Source organism: Haliaeetus albicilla, chromosome 7, assembly GCF_947461875.1.
Source record: "Haliaeetus albicilla chromosome 7, bHalAlb1.1, whole genome shotgun sequence".
In the NCBI taxonomy this organism is placed as follows: Eukaryota; Metazoa; Chordata; class Aves; order Accipitriformes; family Accipitridae; genus Haliaeetus; species Haliaeetus albicilla.
Window position 1 is genome coordinate 6304546 of NC_091489.1, and position 24837 is coordinate 6329382.

At 40.9% G+C, this 24837-nt stretch overlaps 1 protein-coding gene across 2 annotated transcripts in view; it reads left to right on the top strand.

Moving 5' to 3' along the window:
- The window catches only part of NSF (N-ethylmaleimide sensitive factor, vesicle fusing ATPase), an 84040-nt gene that overhangs the window by 53368 nt on the left and 5835 nt on the right, over nt 1-24837 (top strand). For both annotated transcript variants that reach the window (XM_069786834.1, XM_069786833.1), the window contains exons 12-19: nt 607-794; nt 6971-7066; nt 7659-7815; nt 8964-9097; nt 10326-10392; nt 10587-10666; nt 19279-19413; nt 20250-20363. In XM_069786834.1, the coding sequence (XP_069642935.1) occupies nt 607-794; nt 6971-7066; nt 7659-7815; nt 8964-9097; nt 10326-10392; nt 10587-10666; nt 19279-19413; nt 20250-20363 (971 nt within the window). The remainder of the gene's footprint in view (nt 1-606; nt 795-6970; nt 7067-7658; nt 7816-8963; nt 9098-10325; nt 10393-10586; nt 10667-19278; nt 19414-20249; nt 20364-24837) is intronic.

The following is a 24837-nucleotide window of genomic DNA, read 5'->3' on the forward strand; positions in this document are numbered from 1 at the left end:
AGAGGGCAGGTTTAGATTGAATATAAAGAAGAAATGTTTTACGATAAGGGTAGCGAGGCACTGGACCAGGTTGCCCAGAGAAGCTGTGGATACCCCACCATTGGAAGTGTTCAAAGTCAGATTGGACAGGGCTTTGAGCAACCTGATTTAGTGGCAGATGTCTCTGCCCATGGCAGCGGGGGGTGGATTAGATCTTTAAAGTTCCCTTCCAACCCGAACTATTCTTTGGTTTTATGGTTCTGTGATAATTGCAAGATGGGAATTGGGTTTAGGGATGCCAAGGGACTGACCAGATTGCCTTTGTCTAAAGTGAATTCCTGGTGTGGAAGCCTAAGAGCAACCAACTTGAAGCAACCCCGAGGAAAGAAACTAAACCTTATGCTTTTTCTCTCTAGTTTGGTGGTGATGCTAATCAGTTTGCCAAGGGCAATTAGTGTAATTGAATGTTCTCAAACAAAAAGCATTGTCAAATATTCTACTTATAAGAATGAATAGCTCATGGTGAGAAAGAGCCTTTGGAATTAGGACCACTGAGGAGAGGGGAAGGCTTTGCTGCAGTTGCTGTGCCGAGGCACTCATTGACATGCTTTCTGTTTAAAATCTCAGGCTTGCCGGACGAGAAAGGTCGATTTCAGATTCTTCATATCCACACAGTACGGATGCGGGAACACCAGCTGCTGGCTGAAGATGTGGACATTGCAGAACTGGCAGTTGAGACTAAAAACTTCAGTGGTGCTGAATTAGAAGGTTTAGTTCGAGCTGCTCAGTCTACTGCTATGAACAGGCACATTAAGGTCAGTCCTGTCATCTCTCACCGTGGCAAAAAAGGGAGGATCATTACATTTGGAATCTTTTCTTGAATGTTTACTTTCAAATGGGTAATGGCATCTCAGCATATTTTAGGAGATGAAATTCATATGGACACCACCTTTTCACTGTGCTTTTACATGGTTCTGAATTACCTCTTTCATCTCCTGACCTCCAAGTTGCTCTTGCATAGCTCAGTGGGAATGGAAAGTGATTGTTTGTAAATGTATTTTGATAAAAACTGAAAGGAAGGTCTTGAGCTCAGTTTATGGATTGGAGCCAGGAGACAAGAGTTGGAATTGAGAACAGCCAGTCATATGGGAGGGATCTCTGCTGGAGCCTGTGCAGCTCAGTATATTCATAAATGATCTGCAAAGAGAGGAGAGAAGCGAGATTGCAAACTCATAGCTGTTTTGTGGCCATAAAAATGAAGGCCACCTATGGAAAACTGCAGAAGGCATTTGAAATAATGCAAGTGCACAAGTTGTAGTCAGTGAATTTAAGTGTACATTGGGGGGACAAAATTCAAAAAGATATAGGCAGTGATAGGGACTGACCTGACCATTATTTGGGGTCGAGTTCTTGGAGTTATAATGATCTTGAAATATCAGCTCAGTCCTTATCAGTGAAAAAAGCAAGTGCAACATTAGAATTTACTCGAAGAGGTATGCAGAGCAAAAGTAAGGCTGTGATTATGTCATGGATAAAATCCCTGGTATATTTGAATCTGTGCAGTCCTGGGAAACCCACCTTGGAAAGGTTATGGTAGAACTAGGATTTGGAAAGGCAGCTGGGAAGCTCAGAGGTATAGGAAGGTTTTCACTGGAAGAATGGTTAGACTAGGATTTCTCAGCCTGAAAAAAATACGGTGAAGGGTTATGAAAAGTATGTGAAAACATGCGTACTGGAATCAGTGAATGGGGAATGACTGTTTACTCTTTCCTAATACAAGAACTCGGAGAACAGCAAACGATACCAGCCATGGTGTCGTGGTTTAACCCCAGCCAGCAACTAAGCACCACGCAGCCGCTCACTCACTCCCCCCTCATCCAGTGGGATGGGGGAGAAAATCAGGAAAAGAAGTAAAACTCCTGGGTTGAGATAAGAACGATTTAATAGAACAGAAAAGAAGAAACTAATAATGATAATGATAACACTAATAAAATGACAACAGTAGTAATAAAAGGATTGGAATGTACAAATGATGCGCAGGGCAATTGCTCACCACCCGCCGACCGACACCCAGCCAGTCCCCAAGCAGCGAATCTCTGCCCCCCCACTTCCCAGTTCCTAAACTAGATGGGACGTCACATGGTATGGAATACACTGTTGGCCAGTTTGGGTCAGGTGCCCTGGCTGGGCATGAGAAGCTGAAAAATCCTTGACTCTAGTCTAAACACTACTGAGCAACAACTGAAAACATCAGTGTTATCAACATTCTTCACATACTGAACTCAAAACATAGCACTGTACCAGCTACTAGGAAGACAGTTAACTACATCCCAGCTGAAACCAGGACACACGGCCATGATCGAAGCAAAGAAAAGGAGATGTGCATTGTGTGAAGAAGTATTTAAGCTGTGGAAAGAATCGTTTGCTCCAAGATGTTGCTGATGCTAAAATCTTGGTTGAATTCAGAAGGGGCTTGTACAACATCTTCCATTTCAAATAAAAACTCACTTGATGGTCTCAGTGTCCATAGAGACTTGTAATGTTCTCAGCTCCCTCCATCTAGAGGAACATTGCCTTGTTTTCCCAATGTTTCCTGATTATGGGAGGTCAGTGTATCTTTAACTAGAAGGGAGTTAAGGACCATGAAATGTCAGGTTATATTAATCCAGATGCAAAACACAGTATTCGATGGTGTTGAAATATGAGATGATTAGTTTGTGAAGAAGGAGGCTGAAAGGCACAGCCCCTTTGCTCTAGTGGCCAAGAACTGGTGTGAATTACTGCAGAGAAAAGGCTTTGACATCAATTCCACAGCACTGGTGTATTTTAAGTAAAAAGTCTGTTCAGCCTTGAATATGAGGAAAGCAAATCATGCTTTCATTTAAGCGAGAGAAATCATTTTGTTGCTTAGACATTCGTATCTCTTGGGAGCACCCTTTTTAAAGGAAAAATGGCTCTTTCTGCTAATTTTTCTTGTATAGCCATAATACTTGAAAAGTTATTAATTGTTTCCTATAGCAAAAACCTACAAACATCAACAGTTTCTCATTTTCTTGTGTTCTGTCTCAAAAAAGAAGTCAGCACCTCTGGAGGTATTTTCATCCTTTCGCAGGCAAAACATTTTCCTTAAATAATTAATTTTGCTCATAGTTAATGTTTTTTCAATGCTTGAATTTTGGGTGAGTTTGGGGACCATTAGTGTTTTGATATATTTGCTGTTGTGCCAAAATGTCACAGTGGGAGAAGAGAAAACGGTAATGCATAAATGCAAAAGAGCAGTCCCCTCCGTTAGGTTGGTATGTGATTGACATCTTAATAATATATGTATGTATATTCCAAATGCGAAGCAGCCATGCTTTGTTTTTCTTTTCAAACACTTTGACGTAGTATTTTTGGATAATCTTATTGTTTATTCTGAAGATGTCTTCAGCCAAATGATGCACTAAGGTATTTTATTCTCTCCTACAAGTACTGCAAAATTTAAAATATACATCATAGGCCTGACCTAGTTTTCAGAAGCACCTACGAGAAGCAAGAGCACACATTGAAAATCAAGGGGCATTATTATTCTGAATCATTTAAACTCTTCTGATAATCTCTCAAAGTGTGTGTGTGTGTTAAAAATTAAAATGTGTCACTCATTAAAGGCTAGGAAAGAAAGAACTCCCCCTGTTTTTAAGTGTACAAACAACTTCAGGAATATATTAAGTGTTTCAAGTACCTTCACTTCCCTCTGCAAAGTAGAAGAGTGATCAACTCAAAGTACAGACTAAAGATCCACTAGGTTGATACATTTGGCATCCTGTATTTCTGCTTGGTGGGTGTTTTTGTGAGAAGGGACTCTTTCATTTCAGCCATCCTCTGGTTATAGTTATTTGTTTGGCACAATGTTATTGGCCAGTCTGGGTTCCTGAGGTTGCTGTTTAGAGGCTGCATGTGCTACTCTACAAGACAGGCATAATGTGATTATTTTTATTATTATTTTTTCCTTCCCATGCTCAAGTGTACTCCTTGTTCTTGTAGATCATCCTGGTCAGAAGAGGATGTCTCAGACATGTCTTTGAGGGTTAAAGTTATTTGACTCGTCCATCACCTTGGTCTTTAGCAAAGGTGATAGAGGTTGCTATGCCTTCCAAGAAACCCTTTGAAATCCCAAATTTTTACTTCCTGAGCTATCAGATCAGGTAGGGCTACTATACTCTCAGGTAGAAGCAGCTGGTGTAGTAAGACTTGGGTAACTTTCAATGAAAATTATATTTGTTTTGGAATCTAGAGAAATTTGTTATGGTATAATTGGGAAATTCAGAAATGATCAAAAGTCTTTCAAGGCTGCACTTTAGTGGAAAAGAATGAAGATCTTTTGCCTTCTCTCTATGCTACTTACAAAATAGGTTTCTGCCTTACCACTTAACAGTTAGATGAATTGCTTTTCACAGATCAGCTTCTGCCCCCTCTTGTAACTAATCCTTTTTCTGATATATCGAACTCCACTCGGGATCCTCAGCAGACTGTAATCATAGGATTAGTATGCAATAGCCAGGTTTTGTATGCCATTGAGTAGAAAAGGTGAGCATTGGACATTGTCCACCTGGATTTCTCCAATGCTTTTGATGTGTTTTTCCACAACCTCCTCCTAGAGAAACTGATGTGTAATGGTCTAGACAAGTGGTGGGTGGGGAACTGACTGACAGGCTGCACCCAGAGGGTGGTGGTAAATAGCTCCTTTTCAAACTGGCAACCTGTCGCAAGTGGGGTCCCCCAGGGATCGATATTGGGCCCAACGCTGTTTAATTTCTTCATAAGTGATCCAGATGATGGGATCAAGTGTACCCTGATAAGTTTGCTGATGATTCCAAACTGAGTGGGGAAGTGGACACTTTGGAAGGGAGAACCACCCTGAAGGAAGACCTGGATAGGCGGGAAGAGTGGGCTAACAAGACCCTTACGAAGTTCAGCAAGGACAAGTGTAAGGTCTTGCACGTGGGAAAACATAATCCAGGAGTGCAGCACAGGCTGGGATCTACCTGGCTTGGAGCAGCTCTGTGGAAAGGAACCTGGGGGTCCTGGTGCACAACAAGCTCAATATGGGTGAACAGTGCGCTGCTGTGGCAAAAAAAGCCAACAGGATGCTGGATTGCATCAACAAGGGCATCACCAGCAGAGATAAAGAAGTCATTATCCCACTCCACTCAGTGTTTGTCAGGCCACACCTGGAATACTGTGTTCAGTTTTGGTCCCCAGTATGTATAAAAGCTGTGGACAGGCTGGAGAGGGTCCAGAGAAGGGCCACAAAGATGATCAAAGGACTGGGAAGCCTGCCATATGAGGAAAGGCTGAGAGAACTGGGTTTGTTTCAGCCTTGATAAAAGAAGGCTTAGGGAATACCTTAGCACCGTGTTCCGGTATTTAAAGGGTGGCTACAAAGAAGGTGGAGACTCCCTTTTTACAAGGAGTCACATGGAAAAGATGAGGGGTAATTGTTATAAGTTACTCCTGGAGAGATTCCAACTGGGCACAAGGAAGATTTTTCACAATGAGAACAATCAGCCATTGGAATAATCTCTCCAGGGTAGTGGTGGATTCCCCAACATTGGACACTTTTAAGGTTCGGCTGGACAGGGTGCTGGGCCATCTTGTCTAGATGTGGCTTTTGCCAAGAAAGGTTGGACCAGATGATCCTTGAGAGTCCCTTCCAACCTGGTATTCTATGATTCCATGATTAAATCAATTTAATTCGTGGTTGCTGCCCGAGGCAATCAATGTACTAGCAGGTCTACAAATAATCCTAGTAAATGGAGCTGCTCCATATTGTGGAGCTGCAGCTATACTCAATAATACATCTACAGCTGGCTTTGAAGTCTACAGACATCTGAATAAAGTCTTCAGCTTTGAAGGCTACTCTCAAGTTGTTTTCAAGAATTAAAAACTTCTACTGGCTCCAGAGTGAGCAGCTTTGGGCCACCTCCTAGTGGTATGTCTAGTTGTGATTGAGAAATTCCTTACAAGAGAAGATTGCAGTAGTGCTGTCTCTGCTGTGTGTTTGCTTCCAGTCTTTAGCTTTTAAGTGTTGCTGGATGGTTTGGGAATGGCAGAAGGGAAAAAGGTGATGCTTTTCATATAGAAAGGAGTCCACTATGAGCTGAGCTAACTGCAGGTTATTTATTCCAAGTAATACTGATAGTGCTGCCCTGGGAAGATTCACGGCTTTCATAGAACTGAAGCAAATGAAGACAAAGCAGAAAGAAAACTAGTATTTACCAATCCCCTTAAAGACTTTCTTGTATGGAGAGGAAAGTGCTTGGTTTGAATAGAAAGCTAAAACCTTCTGAAATAGAGGTGTGTGAATAACTCTTATTTTTGGCTTAGTTGCCAAAGATGATGTGAACTAGATTCAGAGTTGGGTTAAACCAAACTTTAATTTGTCTTTCTGAAAAAAGTCATGCAATGAATGAGGCTTCCCCTTCCCATGCAGCACCCAGAAAGCATAATGAAGATTTTTTTCTACAGCCTCTAAATGGAAAGAGTAGTTCCCTACTCTAAAGGGAACTTACATAACTCCAGTAACTTTTAGAAATTAGGTGAGATTAAGTCCCACACTGGGCACCAGTCTGAGCCTCACTGATATTTGGTTTATGTAGTCAAGGTAGTATAGCAGCAAGGATGGTGCAGATCTTCCATCTTGTTCTTAGCTGGGGTGGCTTCTCTGAAATGTGAGGTCATGGCCATACTCTTCACTTCAGCTTTCCACCCAGTGGAGTGGAGCAACTGTTACTTAATGACTTTGTGGGGCTGGCATATGATGTCGTTCTGTGAAGGTGATGATTGCTCCAGTGGTATCCAGCATATGTCCAACAAATGTCCTGTTAAGAAGCATTTTTCTTATTGACACAGACCAGCTACAGGGTTGGATCTGTGGATGGAAGTTGGAAGGGGATGGAAGAGGTTGTATGCGGTGCTGCTGTACTTCAGTGTCTTTTATTGCCTTTATTAGGCCAGCAACAAAGTGGAAGTGGATATGGAGAAGGCAGAGAGCTTGCGTGTGACAAGAGGAGACTTCTTTGCATCATTGGAGAATGATATCAAACCAGTAAGTAGGCATTATGTAACTCCTGTAATAGTCACCCAGTACAGTTAATGACATGAGATAGCAACTTCCTTCTGGGATCAGACATGCAGTGGTGCACCATGGGCTGACATACTGTGTCCTGTGTTGTAGGAATTAAAGTAGGGAGCCTCCTTCTGCCTGCATTGCTAAGGCTCTGTTTTGTACCTTCTGTTGCATGCAAGAATCATAAGAAGGAATAGAACAAATAAAAAGAGCAACTTGGAATTTCTTCTCGTTTGTTGTATGTACACTCTGCATTTTAGGCTACTTCAGTTAATGGATGACAGCTTTAATATGGACTGTAGTAAGAGGTTTAAGCCTTGTTTTTGAGAATCGTCTTTAAATGCTGTGGATTCAGAACCCACTGGCCACTTGCAATGATCAGAATTTGTTTTGAGGGTATATGAAATATGAGGGTACATGTCACCAATGGGTCTTCCAGTACTGACTGTCTCACTTAAGCATTTTCCAGAGTCTTGGTCCTGGTCACTTTGGTGATGTTTAATTGTTTCATGTTTTTCTGATGTAATGCAAAATTTCTCGCTAAAATACATGTTCCCCTCTGTTAATACAGGCGTTTGGAACCAACCAGGAAGACTATGCAAGCTACATCATGAATGGTATTATTAAGTGGGGTGATCCAGTAACAAGGGTATTGGATGATGGGGAGCTGCTTGTTCAACAAACTAAGAACAGCGACCGCACTCCCTTGGTTAGCGTTCTTCTAGAAGGTAAATTTAAGGAAAAAAAAAAAACAAAAACCAACCCCAAGTGACTTCTGTAAACTATTCCTATCAGTTACCAAGTGGTCATCTGTTACATCCTGCAACTGTACATAAAAGTAACACATGGGGGGGGAACCAGAATTGCTCTTTCAGTTTACTTGAGTAAAATTGCTTTAGATATTAAAACTGGCTTCTCAACCTGAGAGAAATCCTGTTCTCTGAACAATGGAGAAGTGAATGTACCCAGTTAACCTAAATGTGGATGCTATACAGTGTGAACATCTCTAGCTGAGTTAGTTGTCTAAATTCTCTTTGAAGTCATGGGAGAGCTCATCAGTGTAATTAGCTGAGTTCAGACAACAGTTTGCCTGGCCACATTTAGATGTCTGCTGTTAGAGGTGGATTGCCCTCTGTCCAGACTGTTATTGACTATGAAGAGTCTAGGAAGCTAGTTCCAATATCTATGTTACAGATACTGGAGTAGAATTTGTTATATAGTGCTTCCCTCTTTCTTTTCCTGAAGTAAAAAAATCTGGATTACCAGGATTGCTTTTAGCAGGCTGTAGCTTTGAAATTAACCTTGAATAGATTACTTGAATAATTCTGTGTGCTCGTGGCCAACATATCACTTGTATGCAATACCTTCTTGCACTCCAAATTGATTTGTATTGGGTATATAGATTAAGAAGTGTCTTTTGTCTGTTAGAATTATTCTGATGTGAATTCAGGCAAATAACACATTGTCTTTGTCAGTATTTACCTGGCATTCATGCTGTTGACTAATTTGCCACAGTACCTGCAGAAATCATATTTAGAAGGGGCATAAACATAGTTCAAGAAGTTTCTCCAAAATACAAACACATGCTAACTTTGGTACAGTGGCCAGTCCTACAAAATGTGTAACGTCCTCTTTTGTGTTGGTTTCATGGCAAATCAGTCTGCATGTGCTCAAATACTTGCATTAATTTCCTTCATCTGGAGGACTGGATTGCACTAGGAGTTAGTGTGTTGCTTCTGCAAGTAGAAGAAAAGGTCAATTCAAAATGCAGATACCTCTGAATGAGATTATAAGCATGCTTAAAATATCATCTGTGCTGAGCCTTACCAGAGCTGTTTTCTCTGTTTTTTTTCATTATGTTTATCCTTTGTTTCAGGTCCCCCCCACAGTGGGAAGACTGCTTTAGCAGCAAAAATAGCAGAAGAATCCAACTTTCCCTTTATCAAGATCTGTTCTCCTGATAAGATGATCGGATTTTCTGAAACGGCCAAGTGCCAAGCTATGAAGAAGGTACTTATGCATCCTACTCTTTTGCTTGATTACAATTCAATTCTATGTTCTCTAGTGAACGGAAAAGTGAATTACCCTAGTGGCTGTGTTTTCTGCTCTCTGTAGGTCCTAAATTCCTGTGCATATATTTATAAAGTTGAATGAATGTTTTTGTGGCACTGACACAAAGTGACTCAGGGAAAATTTCAAGGCTCTGTCCCAATTGGGCCTGATACGTAACCATGACTAACAGTGGAATGAAACACCTGATCTGTGATGAGCAAGTCTGGAGCTTCGTCTGCAAATGTGAAGGCAGGAGGGGCTTAGGGTTGCACTTGGAAAGAATAGATCCTGCCTGAATGAGACTAGGAACAGTTTTGAGGTGGTAATGTTTAGTTAAACAAGAGTTTTAACAGCTTGGGGAGCAGGGGTAATGCAGACAAGTTGGACATCTTAAATCATTTCAAGTAGCCAGGTTGAAGGAAGGAGATTTCATTTACTGAAGCAAGCCAGCACTTATTCTTCTAGCTGAATGATACTGAATGAACCATGTAAGTGAAATGTTACTCTAAAATCAGTTTGTTGCAGGATTGCATAGTTTCTAAGAGAAGCAATGTATTCATAGCTGGAAGCCCCGTTTGTAATTTAGATTCAAAAAGGAGCTTTTTGGACTTCACTTGAATCAGCATATGCTGGAGATAGGCCTGCAGTACCACTGATGTCCTTAGTGCTACTTATTGTTTAAATCCAAAGCTTTGCAGGACACTGGTTTGCTGCTCTGTAAAGGGTGATGTGGAGGCTCAATCTATACCTGAGTAGGTCTGTTCTCCCTGCAGTATGCTGTTGTGAAAAGCAGCCAATATCCAGCCTGGGTAGAAAAGCTTCATAATTGCCTTACAATTGTGGGGGATTTGTGTGTGTGTTGTTATCTTATCAGTATTGCCCCAGCTCCAAAAAACAGAGGAGTGGTGCTCTATTTTAATCCATTGTTTACAATTAAATGCAGGGCAGCTGCCTTTTTTACAAAGTGTATGGGGTAAATGAAGAAAACTGAGCTCTGAATTTGTTGAGATGGTAATGTTTTATTAAGTGCAGGTAGAGTCTAGTCTCTTGGTACTTATCTTCTTCATTCTCTGTTTATTCCTCTAAATACTGCTGTGTTTAGCTAAAAACACGTCAACAGGTCCTATCATGACTATTGTAGTTTTGCTGCTGAGATTTAACAATGAGTCATTTTGCTGTTTTTTAGATCTTTGATGATGCATACAAGTCCCAACTCAGCTGTGTTGTCGTGGACGACATTGAGAGACTTCTAGGTGAGTTAGGATGCTGAGAGAGAGCTATGTTGTCTGCTGTGCAGAAATATTGAAGTATTTGCGGTATTGAAATACTGCAAACTGGAAATGATCTGGAACCATTTACTTCAGGAACCTTGAACTTTTTTTTATACAGTGAAGTGGCTTAAATGTGTATCTGCTTAGTGGGCATTAAAATGCATTTTTCATTTCAGATTATGTCCCAATCGGACCACGGTTCTCTAATCTGGTCTTGCAAGCCCTTCTTGTACTGCTAAAGAAGGCCCCCCCTCAGGTAAGAAAGTAATCGAGGGATGGGATGCCCTATTCCTATAAATTTTGACAGTGGAGAGCTTTGCGTCTTGCTGATAGCTGCTGTGCTGCCAGTGGTATTAGTGCTATTGTCTCCGATTCAGTCAAGTTAATCCTAGCCTGCTGCTGTTCATTCAGTTAGACATTTCTAGGATAACCACAAAGGATTCAGCTTTAATTATCTAATTACTTAAGGCTGAATCTTCTGCAGTTAGCCATAAAAGTACTGCTAAGGAAACAAGTTTAACCTTCATCATGTAAAACGTAAACGTGCAAGCTGTCTACTTTCTGATTAACTAAGGAACTGTTTAGTCCAAATCAATCCCTGGCTCAACCATGTGCTCCCTCCTTATTTAGAAATCAATTTCTAAGTAATGTATGATTGTGGATGTCAGGGTTTTAATTTGTTCTTAAATTGAAATTATCAGGTGTTAATTATGATGGGTGAGGAAAGCTTAAGATCTTACATCTTGTGCTGATCCTGTGTATTTGCACTTTCTGACTTGATGAGATTTAAGAACATCACAAGTGATAACATTTCTGAAGCTTGTGCTGAATGAGACAAGCAGGCAGGGACTCTTCTTTTTTGTTTGCCATTTCTCCTGTTGTTCACTGGAATTCTGCTCTGTGTGTGACAGTATCTGCACGAATAAATAACATACAGGAAAACCTTGAAAGTTAGTGTCAGGAAAAAGCAGAGAAGCACAGCCTGGATGAAGTAGGTTTTTTTGTAATTTTTAATATCCTGGAAACAGTAACGTATGTGTAAGCATTGTTTTCATTAGAAAGTTTGGTAAAAAGACCTTTCAAATATAGAACTTTGAACTAAATTGTGATGCCACAGGCCCTGAAGTTCCCTTTGTGACTGTCAACCTGGGAGAAAAAAGATTTTTCCCACTGAGCTTTCTATGCCATGTGAAGTCTCTAATATAAAACTTGGATTCCGTTATCACATACGTTGGAACGGGAAGGTTGCCTGTACGCAACAGCATAACCATTTTTGATTGTCATAATCTCATGTAATCATTGACCCATTGCTAGTTTTTCCCACAGTACCAGGAAATGATTGTTCCCATAAATCAATAGGAGAAAACAGAACTTGATTTGGTTCAGTTGTCAAAGGAACTTAAAATATTAAATTGTCCATTTTATCATTGCATCCTCTGAATGTGTTTTGCTGCTTAGATGCACTTTTGTCGGCACTTGAGTCTCCCTGAAAGCAGGATGCAGGGCTTGAAGCTCTCAGATATTTGCCAAGTTTATGCATGTTGCTAGAGATTTGTACTTTGCAATGTTTGAAATGCCCTTGAGGCTGGAAGACTTGGGGTTGACAGCCAATATTACGGTGACTTAAGCCATAAATTGTTGGAGGGTAGAGACAGAGTTTTCTGAGGAAATGTCACTGTTTGATTGATGATGTGGGTTTTTTTCTTTTTTTTTAAGTGTCCACTGTTGGCTACTGTGGAAGTTAGGACATTGGATTAGACGGACCCTTTGGGCTGACCTAGTTTGGCAGTTCTGATGATAGGGTTTTTCCTAGCATGTTCATTGTGAGTTCCCTGTGATAGTCATGGCACATGGGGATTTTTTTTTCATTAAAAAAACCAAACCCAGCAGTGTATAAGAGGTAGAGTTATGCAGGAAAAGGGCTTTTCTGCTGTGAATGTTTACCGTGAAAAAGATTGAATTTGGGCATAGAGACTCGGGGTTGTAAGGTCAAGTGGGGAAACCCACAAGGGAGATAATACTGCTGGTTAATCAATGCCTTTCCAAGTCCCCACTGAGATGACTATTTCCTTTGGGGAGCAATTTAATTGGAAGTAATGGCTGGTTTTTGGGGTGGGGGTTGTTGTAATTTGAGGTTCAGATACATGCTTTAAATGTGCATGAATAGCATCAGTGGTACTAACCTGCTCCATGAGGTCGAACCAACATGAATTTCTGTGGGATTGGGATCATGGTTTAGGTTCATTCCTTGTAAAAATGGAGCGTCCTGGGACGTGCCAGGCACGTCCCTGTGCTGAGAGAAATCGTTGGCAAGATGCTGGGGAGACAATACCCTGTTCTCCATTGCTATCAGATAGGCTTTTTACCGTTTCACTAGTCAGAGGAGCCTGAAATATAGAGTTGAATTTGAAGAGCTTAGAAACAGGAACGATGAAGCAGTTGAAACCACAAGCAATGAGTGAGTGGGAAGCGGAGGGTGCGTTTCAGCAGTGCAGCTCTGCTGCTCCCATCTTTGTGGCCCAGATTATGTATTCACACGGTGTTGTCACATCACTTGCAGAGAGTATACTTAATGTGCAAGCAGTTTCCTACAATTACTGTAGGCTACATGTGTAAGAGGAGCATTTCTGGGATGAAATCTTATTAATTATGCATTGAGGTATATGTCTCTGTTGAATTGGTGTATGAAAGCTGCCTCCCAGGCTCCCCTCTTCCTATTGAGGCTATATGACTTTAACGTGGTGTGGGAAGGGCAGATTCTTGAAGCTTCTGGTTTTCTGGGCTTTCTGCCTTGTTTGTACTTTGCAGAAGTTTTGAGAGTAAACATGTTCGACTTTAAAGAAACTAGAAACATCTCTGAGTTTGCTTTAAATTCCTGGTCAGAGCTCATTCTTGCTAGTTCCACTCAGCAATGCTTAAATAGTGGTATCCATTACTACTAGTTCAGGAAGACTGAAAAACATTGCATTTTGTATAGCATCTTTTTTAAAACCAATTAAAAATCTTTTCTAAAATGGATTGAAGAGAAGAAAATAAACCATGTTCTCTTAGGTCTTTATTTCAATCAAGTTTCCCTGTGTTGTGCAGGAGAAGAGACTGGGGAGGGATAGAAAGACTGAAAAGGACTGTCGCAGCAGGGAGCCAAGCGGGAGAAAAGGACTTCTCTGAGAACTAAGCAGCAGCAGCTCCGAAAGCCGAAGCTGCTTCATCTACATGCAGAGTCACACAAGGCATGGAGACACTCACCAGCCCCACAGAGGTTTCACATGTGCTTCCCTGCTGGTTCCTGTGAAAAGCTAACAATTGGCTCAAAGGGTGAAAGACCATTTGCAGCATCTCCGCGCTAAGCTGGACGTACAATTTGTGCACTGTTATGAAATGTCTGGCTTAGCGAGATGCTCTCAACCACTCTTGTAGATGCCCTTCCACTGCTCCCAGAGGCCCCCAGCCCCTTTCCTCTCCGGGACACTGGAGGCTTTTGCCGATTTATGAAAGTTGACGGGGGAAAGGGGGAAATAATCTTCTTTGATATAATCCCAGATGCATTCCTGATTCCACATCACTTGGTGTGAATTGGAAGAAACTCCAATCAACAGCAGTGTTACCTTTATACATGTAAACTGCGGAATTGTGTTTTCTCCCATTACATGTGAAGAATTGTTGATACCCCAAAACACATGCATAAAAATGTACAAGAGTCCAAATTTGAGTGAACAGCTAGTGGGTGACTGACAGAGGCACTTTGGTATCTGCCAATACTTGGTTATAGCATAGTTCAAGTTCCCCTCAACTCCCCTTGCCTAGGACTGGCTAGATTTGCTGAAATTCTGTAATTGAGACTCCACTGACATGTCGAGACTCCATTTGCTTGTAGCAGAGTTTATGTAATTATGTTCTAGTTTGTCTTTGGTAGTCAATGCAGTAATATGGTGCTCATTAGGAAGTGAATACTGTGTTAGAAGAATCAATGTCATAATGCTTGAAAATGTAGTTGTTTAAAACTATTTCCTCTTTTGATCTTTGAGTCCCATAGTTCTCTGCATGACTATATCCTTTATTCAGATATAATTCCTGTAGTAGAGAGGTAAAATCTGGTGTTATCCCACTTCTACAAGGCAGGGGGGCAAGACATGCACCTCTCTACTCGGTATCCCCCCATCAGTGTAGAGGGATCTTGGGCTCCGAACTGGGGCACTTCCATTGCCTAAAACTGGGCAGGATGAATCCAAACTTAAGTGATGTGCCTGTATCTAATCTCTGTTGATGGAAGAACTAGGCCTCGAACTTCCCTGATAATGAGTCTGACACCAAATGATCTTAAGCTGTTGAAAAGCCAAGTTCCTCCTTACTTGGTAGGTTCCTCTTGTTAGGCCTGATTTTTGGAAGTTCAGGTTGAATCCTGATCTTCTATAGGCTGAACACATGGCCCATTGCCTTTGCAATGGCTGCTGTAGAAATTAAGGCTCAAAAATGTGAATATTTCTGAAAATGGGGGCACTTCAGCAGTACATCTCACAATAGCAAGAATAAATCCAGTGATATCCTGTGGTGTGTTGTCACTGCAGAGTAGTTGGATGAGGGCAGCTTTTTCAGTTTGGCTTGATGGGTTTTCATGCTTTTGTGGTAATGCCTGGGGCAAAACATTTCTGACTTGTAAGTTTTCCACTTGTTTGCTGAGCAAGTTGCCTGAAACTTTGAAAAGTACAAGGGACTCCTGACACTTCATTTTCTTTTAGTAATTGATACAGCAGAGATTATGCTTGTTTTATGGTAACTGGTTTTCCAGTGGGTCAAGTTTAAAGGTAGCAAGTTGAAGCGCATAGCTTCTTTTGAAGAAAGCAGGGAAGAAGAAATCAGTATGTTTTGGGTGGAGCTGTTGAAAAATTTTAAGCACTGTTTTGCAGAGTAGCCGTCTGTTCTGAGGAGTTTTCAACTATTCAGTTGTCAGTGGTTCAGGGTCCTGAGCATGGATCCTAACAGAGATATCTAAAAATTGCTGATGGATCTGCCCTCTATTAACTTGTTCTATTGCTTTTGAACCATTTTAAGTTTTTGTCATTCTTAGTGTCATGCTTGCTTGAGTTCAACTGAGCTGTATGGTGAAAGCAAACATCCTTTTGTTCAGTTTAAAACTGATGCTTGATAATTTCATGTAGTGCTCCCTAGTTTTTATTTTGAGAAACAGCAGTTTTCCCCCCTCATCTCCTCTACAACATGTATGATTTTATAGACCTCTCTGTTTACCCCCCATCAATTTACCAAGAGTCTATTTAGGGAAGTTACTCTGTATCTCTGACCATCCCCATTGCTTTCCTCTGATTTCTCCAACTCAGTGATGTATTTGAAATTGTATTTGAAATGGCTACAGTTGCATAGTGTCTTAAGGAGCACCCTGGATTCATACGGTAGAATGACTTTCGTTTTACTCTTTTTCCCATTTTAAAAACATCTGCGTGCTTGCATTTTGAGTAAGGTTTAGTACTGAGCTAGTATTTTCACAGAACTTGCCACAATGACTGATTCCAGTGGCTTTCCTAAATGGTAATAAGTCATTTAGAGTCATTTTTGTGTGTGTAGTAATTGTCTGCTGGCCTGATTTACAGCAAGTTTGGGATTCATCTGACTAAATGTGGCTGTCAGCGGTTTGGTTTTCTACGACTGAACTAGTTGTTTAGAAAATAGTTTGCTGTATGAGTCCAGAGTGTAGGCAGCTTTTCTGGGAGGACGTATGTGTCATCTGGGCTCCATTAACTGAGAAGGAAATGCAGAGAATGAGATCATACGTGGACACCTGAAGTTACAGGAGGTAAAACTCACCTCACTAATTATATTTCTATGCTGCTTACAGCCTTTCCTGGTGAGGCCTTTTAGTCTCTGATGAAACCCCAAACTAGACTCTGTTTTTCTTTTAATCAAGCATGGACTTCATCCATGTAGAAGTTGCTCAGGTAGCATCCTTCAAGAAGTTAGTCTGCAAGTTGTTATTCCCTTGATTGATGTCTTATCTGCTGTGCCAGGCACTGTACCCATGCTGTTAGCTATATTTTGGGAACAAATACTGCCTTACTGGCTGCAGTTGAGCGTTTTTTTTCCCCCCTAAAATGCTCATAGTTCATGGGAAACTGTTATTAACACAATCCCTTACCTAAACTGTTCTGGATTTTGAGAATTACATACAGTAATAAACATTTTTTTAGAAGAATTGCTATAGCTTGTAAAGCAGATTGGTCTTGGTGGTATAGCATTGCATGGATTTGTGCTTGCAAGAGGGAGTTGGTGCATGTTTTGGAGATCTCAGTTCTGTTACAGTCTTTCTTTGGCTTCCTTTGTACCCTAATACCTTACCTGTATAACAAGAAAACTGTTTGAAGGTGCCCAACAGCATGCATATGACTTGTTACAATTTTTAGAATAATGTAGCAGAAATTTTCCTTACAGGGCTTATACTTTTTACTGAGTTATAGCATATATAATATCAGATATATCAGCATTATGTATGAACTGAACAAAAACTCACTGAGGACAGTGTGTTGAGGAAATATAGAGCAACCATGAAAGCAAAGTAAATCAGAATCGAGATTAAATTTTCTCAATCAAATCTGCTGATAATCCCTGTGTCTGCGTTCTGAAGATTTTAAGCATGCATCAGTTCTTCTGTCACATGTGCTGTTATCCCAAGAATATCTTAGTGAATTCAAGGCACCTTTTAAGCTTGTCATTGGGTAGTAATTTCAGAGCAAATGTTAAAGGTGTTTGTACCACACTTCTGTGGTTCACGAGCAGGTGATGGTTCAAGTGTTCTTGCGGGACTCATTTCACACAGCTTCCAAACCTGTGTTTAAAGTCTGTTTTACCAACCCCCTCCAAAGATGAAGACTGCTGAAATTTTGCCTTCATGTAGGCAAAACGCTTTTCTGTTGCCAAGCATCATTTATTTTTCTAGGTCTGTTAAGTGCTTTAGCTGAAAATGAGCACCTGATGGAGCTTTCTGAATTCCTTGTAGCAGTGAGGATCAAATGCCATTCACTTACTCTCCACTGAGTGCATTGTTTTTTCATCTTTGCATGCAAGATCTTACTGAATTGCTCAGATTTGGCTCAAACTTGTAAAATGATAAAATATTTTCCTGGCCTTGCTACACAATAACCATCAAAAAGGAAACAAATAATGTGCAATTGTAAAGCCATGGACATGCAGAACATAGTGGAAGCAGCAGCCTACAGAATAGTTGTATTTATGCTTTCTGCAGACATTGTATGCCCTTCTTAAGGCTACCTACAGACAGTTTTAGACAGACCTTTTTCTGCCTGCTGTGCGCCGCCAGCAGGTGAGTTTTGTCTAGTAATAAAGCATTCCCTACTCCCACTGAAGTTTTAAACCTGGCATTGCTGTTGTCAGTTCAGGAATTGGCTGCTTTTCCCCATTAAATTGCCCAGTAGGTTTCTGAGGATTTCCCCCTCTAAAGAGGTGACTGAGCTGGTGAGTGTGGTGCCTCCTGAGATGTAGGCAGTGATTAATACACAGAAGGGTTAGCACAGTGTTTCCCTGACAAAGCCTTTGTGTGAAGCTCGTGACCTGGGGCATGCGCTGGTTTCAACCTGCCAGGCATTACTTCCTTGTGCTGTCTTAGGCTAAAAACAAACTTGAAGTGAGCACTTGAGTTCGTTACCAGTTCTGGTGCTTTCTCATTGTCCATCGCCCAAAGCAGGAGTGTAATCTGTTGAAACACAAAAAGTCAGTGAATACAATGGCACTCAGGGAAAAATAAACAAATGTTGCAAAGATGCATCATCTTCATCAGAGATGTATGAAGTTTAAATAGGTTTTCATCCTTTGTCAAAGGAATGCAAAGCACTTAACGATATTAATTCTGACTGCTCTGTGGGCATGGTTTTTAGGTTTTTTGTTTGTTTTGTTTTTTTTATGATGAACAGGGTTTTGTGTCACAAAGTTGAAGTAGAGAACTTTACTCTTTGTCTCTGAGCATCAGCTAAACTTCTGTACAGCAAATGAGGAGCATACTTGGCCAGCTAGGCCTCCCCTCAACTCATGGGCTCCTTGTGTACTGAATTGGAAAAGGGACTGATCACAGCTGATAATGTCAAAAGCTCCTTTTGTCAGCCAACATTTGTCAGTGTCTGAACACTGCATGGTCAAATTCAAATAGCATAGAAATGCCATTTTCGAGATGAACTAGCAAAAGTTGATTTTTATTGGCAGTTGATGTTTTCCATTCGTTGCTCTATTATTTATAAACCCTGTTATTGCTCAGGCCAACTTGAAATTGGTGTGTGCACTGTCGGTTTGAACTCAGAGGTTGCCAGACGTGGTACTGTCCTTTTATATAACCACACTGGCAATGGGAAGTCTTACGAACTTACGGCAACCTCCGCTCTTAAAGCGTGAGCTGTAAAACCATTGGAACTGTCTGTACAGTGGCAGAGAATTCACTGTACCCACAGGATTTCTAAAGACAGAGTGTTCCCCTGAGAAGTCATCTGTAATTCAGCTTTTGGGAGTGGGGGTTTGCTCGTATTTTTAAATTTAATGAGGATTCAGCTATTTATAGTGATGAATTTAGAAGGAAAGGTAAGGTAGGAAAGCTGTAAGTATGAGTGGGTCTTCTGTGTACCATAATTTTTGGACCCCATTGGTGGCATTACTCTGGAATGTGATCCTAGTCTTGTATGGTTAATGTTGACTACCTCAATTACTGAGACATTTAATCCTATTAATTTTATTTGAAGTCATATTTTTACATGGCCATTTTCTATTTTTAATTTCTAGTTAGCTGAAGCTTCCCAAGGCAGGTTCTCCTCTTTTTCTCTTGTTTTCCCTTTCTTGACACTTATTCCATTGTGTGGACAGGGTCGCAAGCTTCTAATCATTGGAACCACCAGTCGCAAAGATGTCCTGCAGGAAATGGAAATGCTGAACGCTTTCAGCACTACGATTCATGTGCCCAACATTGCAACAGGGGAGCAGCTGATGGAGGCTTTGGAGGTAAGAAAAAGTTCAAGGATGACAAATAAGCTCAAAAATTGCTGGAAATGAGTGATTTTGTGGTAGCTCTGCATTTGGGAACACTGTCCCTCTTAACATTATGCCATAACATAACAGTTCTAAGGCTTCTCTGAATTAGTTTTCGATACAATAAATTAAGTCAAAATGAGAGAATGGTAGATCTAGAGAAGAAGTTTGTTTGTTCCGACAGCATGAAAGTGGGTAATAATTATAATCGGGGCACTTAAACTTGAACGTGCCTGGAGGGTGCCAAGCTCTCATGAATTGGAACAACATCAGATGAAGGTGTTTGGTGCTGAAGAGATTATAGGTTCTTTATAAATTCATGCCCTTAATGGCTTCTTATTCTATGCCATAGTGGAAATTGTAGTGAATATTGAAGGCTGTTAAAATAAACTTAACAGACAAATCTTTTGTGCAGACTTGCAAAACTGTCACAATGATAATATCCCTAAAGCCTGAAAGACATAGACGCTCTTGCAGCAGTTTTGAAAACTTACTGTGGCTTGAGCCACTGTGTTCCTTCTAGACTCTAATCTGGAGAAAACCTAGAATGGATCATAAAAGAGAATCACTAACTGTTCAATTAGAGATGTTATCAAAAGAACCATTATGGAATAAAAGAATTTAAGTGTTTTGCCTTGTTTAGACATATTGCAACAAATTTTCCTTCTGAGCTAGAAAATGCTTTCTGGCTTCTCATTCCCTTTTTCCTGAGTTAGGTAGCATCATTCCTACTGACAGTCTCCTGTTGTTGATTTCTTTATTTTATTTTGGTTTTTTCTTTTTTTTTTTTCTTCTTTTTCCCCCTCCAGCTCCTGGGTAACTTCAAAGACAAGGAACGCAGCACTATTGCACAGAATGTCAAAGGGAAGTCTGTCTGGATTGGTATCAAGAAGCTGCTGATGCTGATAGAAATGTCATTACAAGTAAGAATGTTTCTGGTCCAGGAAGGACTGTGATAAATAGAGCAGTCTTAGAAGTTCCCACTTCTCTGCAGACTCCTATGTTAGCTATGTGGTAGGAGCCTTCGAATCGGTTTAATTGAGAAAAGAGCTACAGTGAGAAGAAATTTTCTGAACAAAGAAATCACCAGGTCTTGGTCCACGGAGAAATCTTTAAAAACTACAGTGCCTATAGGCTGTTTAGAGCTGCACTTCAGAGAAGAGCATCTGGCAACTGGAGGGATTGGATTAACTTACCTTTCATGAAATTTCTTCTCTACACCCAGCATGTTAAGATTGCAGATAGCAATCACTTAAGTTTTTTTTTTTTTTTAAAGAAAAAGGTGCCTGTGCAGGTGTATGTTCTCTTTCCCTGAAGAAGATAAATCTGTCAGGCTGTTCAGCTGCGCTCCTCTTTATTTTCCACTTTCAGCACTTTAAAGAAAATAATTGCAGAGGGTAGAAATATGTAGCTCTTAACCCTCCCCCGCACCCATCATCTATGCCTGCAAGCCAGCCATCAAGCTTGTGCTCGACAGTATATGCATGCTAAAAATGAGAGGGTGTAGCATGCAGCTCTAATCCTCCGTGGCTGACATTTCAGCGCCCTTCTGAGTCCTTCCCCCCCCGCCCCCCCTCGCACACACTCTCTTTTCACATCAAATGGATTTAGTGCAGCTGAGTGAACTGTCCTTAGATCTTCCTAGGAGAGGCTGAGCATAAGCTAAGAGGCATGTAGTTTAGCAGCATATAAGTCATGTATCCCTCTGTTCACTATTCACATTTCTGTTAAAACTTGCACAGCACTAAGGATGTGCTCTGACTGGATGTCACCTCAGGGAATAAAGTCATTTATCTAGATTACTTTTTCCTCTTCTTCCTTGGCTTTTAATTCCATACCTACAGGCAAGTCAGTAAGTCATTGCTCACATGTATTAAATGTATTTAAGGGGTGCAGGCCTTCAGGGACTGCCTGGCTCTGTTGCAGTCCATTTCACTTAGCCTTGACAATGGATTCCTTCTTCTGACACAGGATGTTTTCTTTTGCTGCTTTGACCTTAAGTGTTGGTTCTTCTCAAAACTGAAGGTGAAGGTTATGTAAATTATGGGCAGTTCTGAATCTGGAGCATGGGTGGAAATGCTTAGCCCAGCCTTGTTCACAGGATTGCCCCATGACTGCACACCTGTGATGCTGTAGGTAGGGAGTCTTCACGCTGCCCTAGACTGTGCAGACAGGTAAACTGGTCTTGTGCATTTTTATTTATTTTTTTGTTAACCAGACCACCCTTTTGTAGATGAGTCCATGACCAATCAGGCTGGGAGAAGACAGGCAAAACTGTGACTCTGCCATTTCTGACAAATTGAACAAGTGTAAAATGAAGGACTGCTACTGCTGATATGATTGATAATCCACCTTTGCTACTATACATGGATGGTTGGTAGCAAGGCGGCTTACATTATTACACTCAATTCAGGTAATTGTGTAATAGCATATGAAAGCTAAATATGAAGAAGTTCTGTTCCAAAAGGTCTGAGCTGTTTACATGACTCTGTCTGCTGAACTGCTATAAATACAGGAAAGCAATACAGGCTCTCAATAAATAGGAGAACACTCATACCTGAATGCATTGAGAGACCACAATGATGTCTAATTTGGCTAGCTTGTACAGGAAAGCAGAATTTCACCAAATGAGAAGTCCAAGACTAGTTCCTTTTTTCACTGAGCTAGACCACAGCTTTTTAGAAAGAGATTTGAATCTGAAATACCTTAAAAATTCCAACTGATGGATGAAATTTCTCAAAATTCAGCTGATTAGATCCCATGGTGAATCAATTCTTTGCAAAAAATGTGCACCTGGTTTCTTTCTCTGCAGTCACTGAATCTAACTGTGTTTTTTGTTTTATTAGACTAGTAAACCCAATATATGCTATATGTAGCTATTCTTAAGCTGTTCAAATGACTTTCGGTTTGTTTCAGACTAAAGTCTTGCTGAACCAGTCTCTCAATGTCAAAATCTTTTCTTAGAGTACTGTGAATCACTGGATTGCTCTGGTATCTTGGGTTGCTTTGTTATCTTGTTTATGAGCCTTGTAAACCCACACTTTTTGGCAGCTTAATTTCCCTCAAACTATGTTTATTGCTATTCCTGGCCTTCTTTAATGTCAAACTACTCGTATTTAGTTTCATATACTTTGGTCACCTTGTATATACTGAGTGTCCTGGAATGATGTTATGTTCTTGTTCAAAAGAAGTCTTTGATGAATGGGTACACTCATGATTTGCCACAAGAATCCAGAAGAGTTTAGTTTTGAAGTATCCCTGGCTGCAGTACCTAGACCACCTCACAGTGCTATCAGGTGCCACGCTAGCTTCACCCTGCCCTGATACTGCAACCCTACCCTGGGGTGCTGCTAGATACATGAGCCTTCTTTTTCCATAGCTAGGGGGCTGGTTCCTTCTGCTTATTTTGCCTGCCTGTCTTGTTGCTCTTGGACCTTGCTGGCAACACTCCAAAACCCAAGGTCTCTCTCCTTCTTGGAGTAGGAATCCGAATGAGCCAGGCAGCTTTCCAGAAAGCCCCTTTTTGCACCTCCAGTATTTCCTGATTTGGTAACTTCTGTTTAGCATAAATAAAACTTAAGTTAATCTAAGCTGTTTGTAATGTATTTTAACTTACATGGGAACTTATTTTGAAAGGTCATCATATAATATTGCTTATATTATTTTAAACTCAACGCTGTATCTGGACATACTAAGAGTTTGGATTTTATGACAGGTTTATAGGAGTACTGTACTACTCAAGGGCATGCACATCTTGGAGTATCTCTTCTTCTCTGGACTGAAGATTAATGAATTCTCTTCAGTTGCCTTTTTTCCTAAGGGCACCCAGGCATGTCCTGGGGATACTGCATCACCTAGAAATGAACAGCCATTTTCTTGCCAGCTGTCTGAGCTGTGTCAGAGTCAGTCTCTCCACTGTTCTTCTAGAAAATCTTGCATCCAGTTTGACAGCAGCATTTCTCCTTTCACAGGGCACTAGAAGGTCTTTTCAAGAGTCCTAAACCTGCTGCTTCTTCTGCTCCTTCCAGGGTAGATCAACTTTCTGGTTTTGTGTTTGTGTTTTTTAGTAAGTTATTCGGTCAAGTTTGCCTCTTTGTTGCATTTCAGCTTCCTGGTTTTGTCTTTTGGACAAGATACTGTGTCTGCAGATAAATGCTGTTCCTCCCAAAGAGTCTGTAGAGACTGTGTCAGTACTGATTATGGACAAAGGGTCTTACCATGGCCACTTTCTTAGGTCCGAGTGAAAAGGGAAGGGGAGGCAGCATCTTTGATTTGGGAAACAGAACGCTCACATTTGCAAATTTGAATTTCAGCTGGTGGCGTTAGTACAGATTTTCCAGGAATGAAGAGATCTGTTTGTATATATCCATCTCGGATCATGTTGGTTTTTTTAACAGAACTATCTGATTGGTCCTTTGTTATTTCCTGAGTGTGATGACTTTTCTATGGTTTCCTAATGTTTCACCAAGGTCCTGGTAACAGGACCATCTTCTTTGCAGGTAGATAATACTCTTGGTTCCTGGTCAGTCAGTGAGATAAGTAAACTTTAAATATGCCAGGCCCTTTGACTATTCTGTGTGACATTCTCCTTTTATCAGCTTTGGGCTTTCTGTCGATGGCCAGAACCTTGCTCCATCTCAGTGTTCATTGTTCCTTGTGTCAGTCTGAGATATGAAGGATTCTCTCTTTACTCAGTAAATTGCCCAGTTTTGTGTCCTCTGCAAAAAGTGTCTTGACTCTTCATCCACTGTTTCGTGCAAAGACTGTTGGTATTGGTGTTCCTGGCAGCATAAACATTTGCTATGCTTGTATGGATTTTGCCTTTGGCCCTCAGCAGTGATTCTGTATGGAGTGCAAGTGCTTATGGTAGTGAGTTGCTGTTTCTCTAATCATCAAGCTGCCTTTCACTGGTTTGCCTGATTTGCAGAATACTTAAGATCTTAGAATCACAGAATCATTCTTGTTGGAAAGGACCTCAGGACATCATCTAATCCAGTTCAGACCTTCAGAAAGTGTAAGTGTAAATGACTACAGACATGTCACCACCTTCTTTAACATCAACGTTTGATGGGAACCAGGCCTTTCCAGCTCCAACAGGAGTGGATGAAGTTTGGCTTTTGCACTGTTGCCAGCAAGGTCCACTTCTTGGCAGTTCATTTGTCTAGCTCTTTCAGCTTTCTCATGGAGAAGCTGTCTCTGAGTTTGGACCATAGCTGAAAAGTCAAATCTGAGGACTTGGTGGGCTGCCACTTGAGTTACTCCTCTGAAGAAGTCCTTTGAGAAGTAGATGTCTTTACTGTCAGTATCTACAAAAATGCCGTGTGTCTTATCTGAGAAGGCCAGGGATCTCTCTCAGATGCACTTTTCTACTCATGGTCAAAGATCAAATGCATTTTG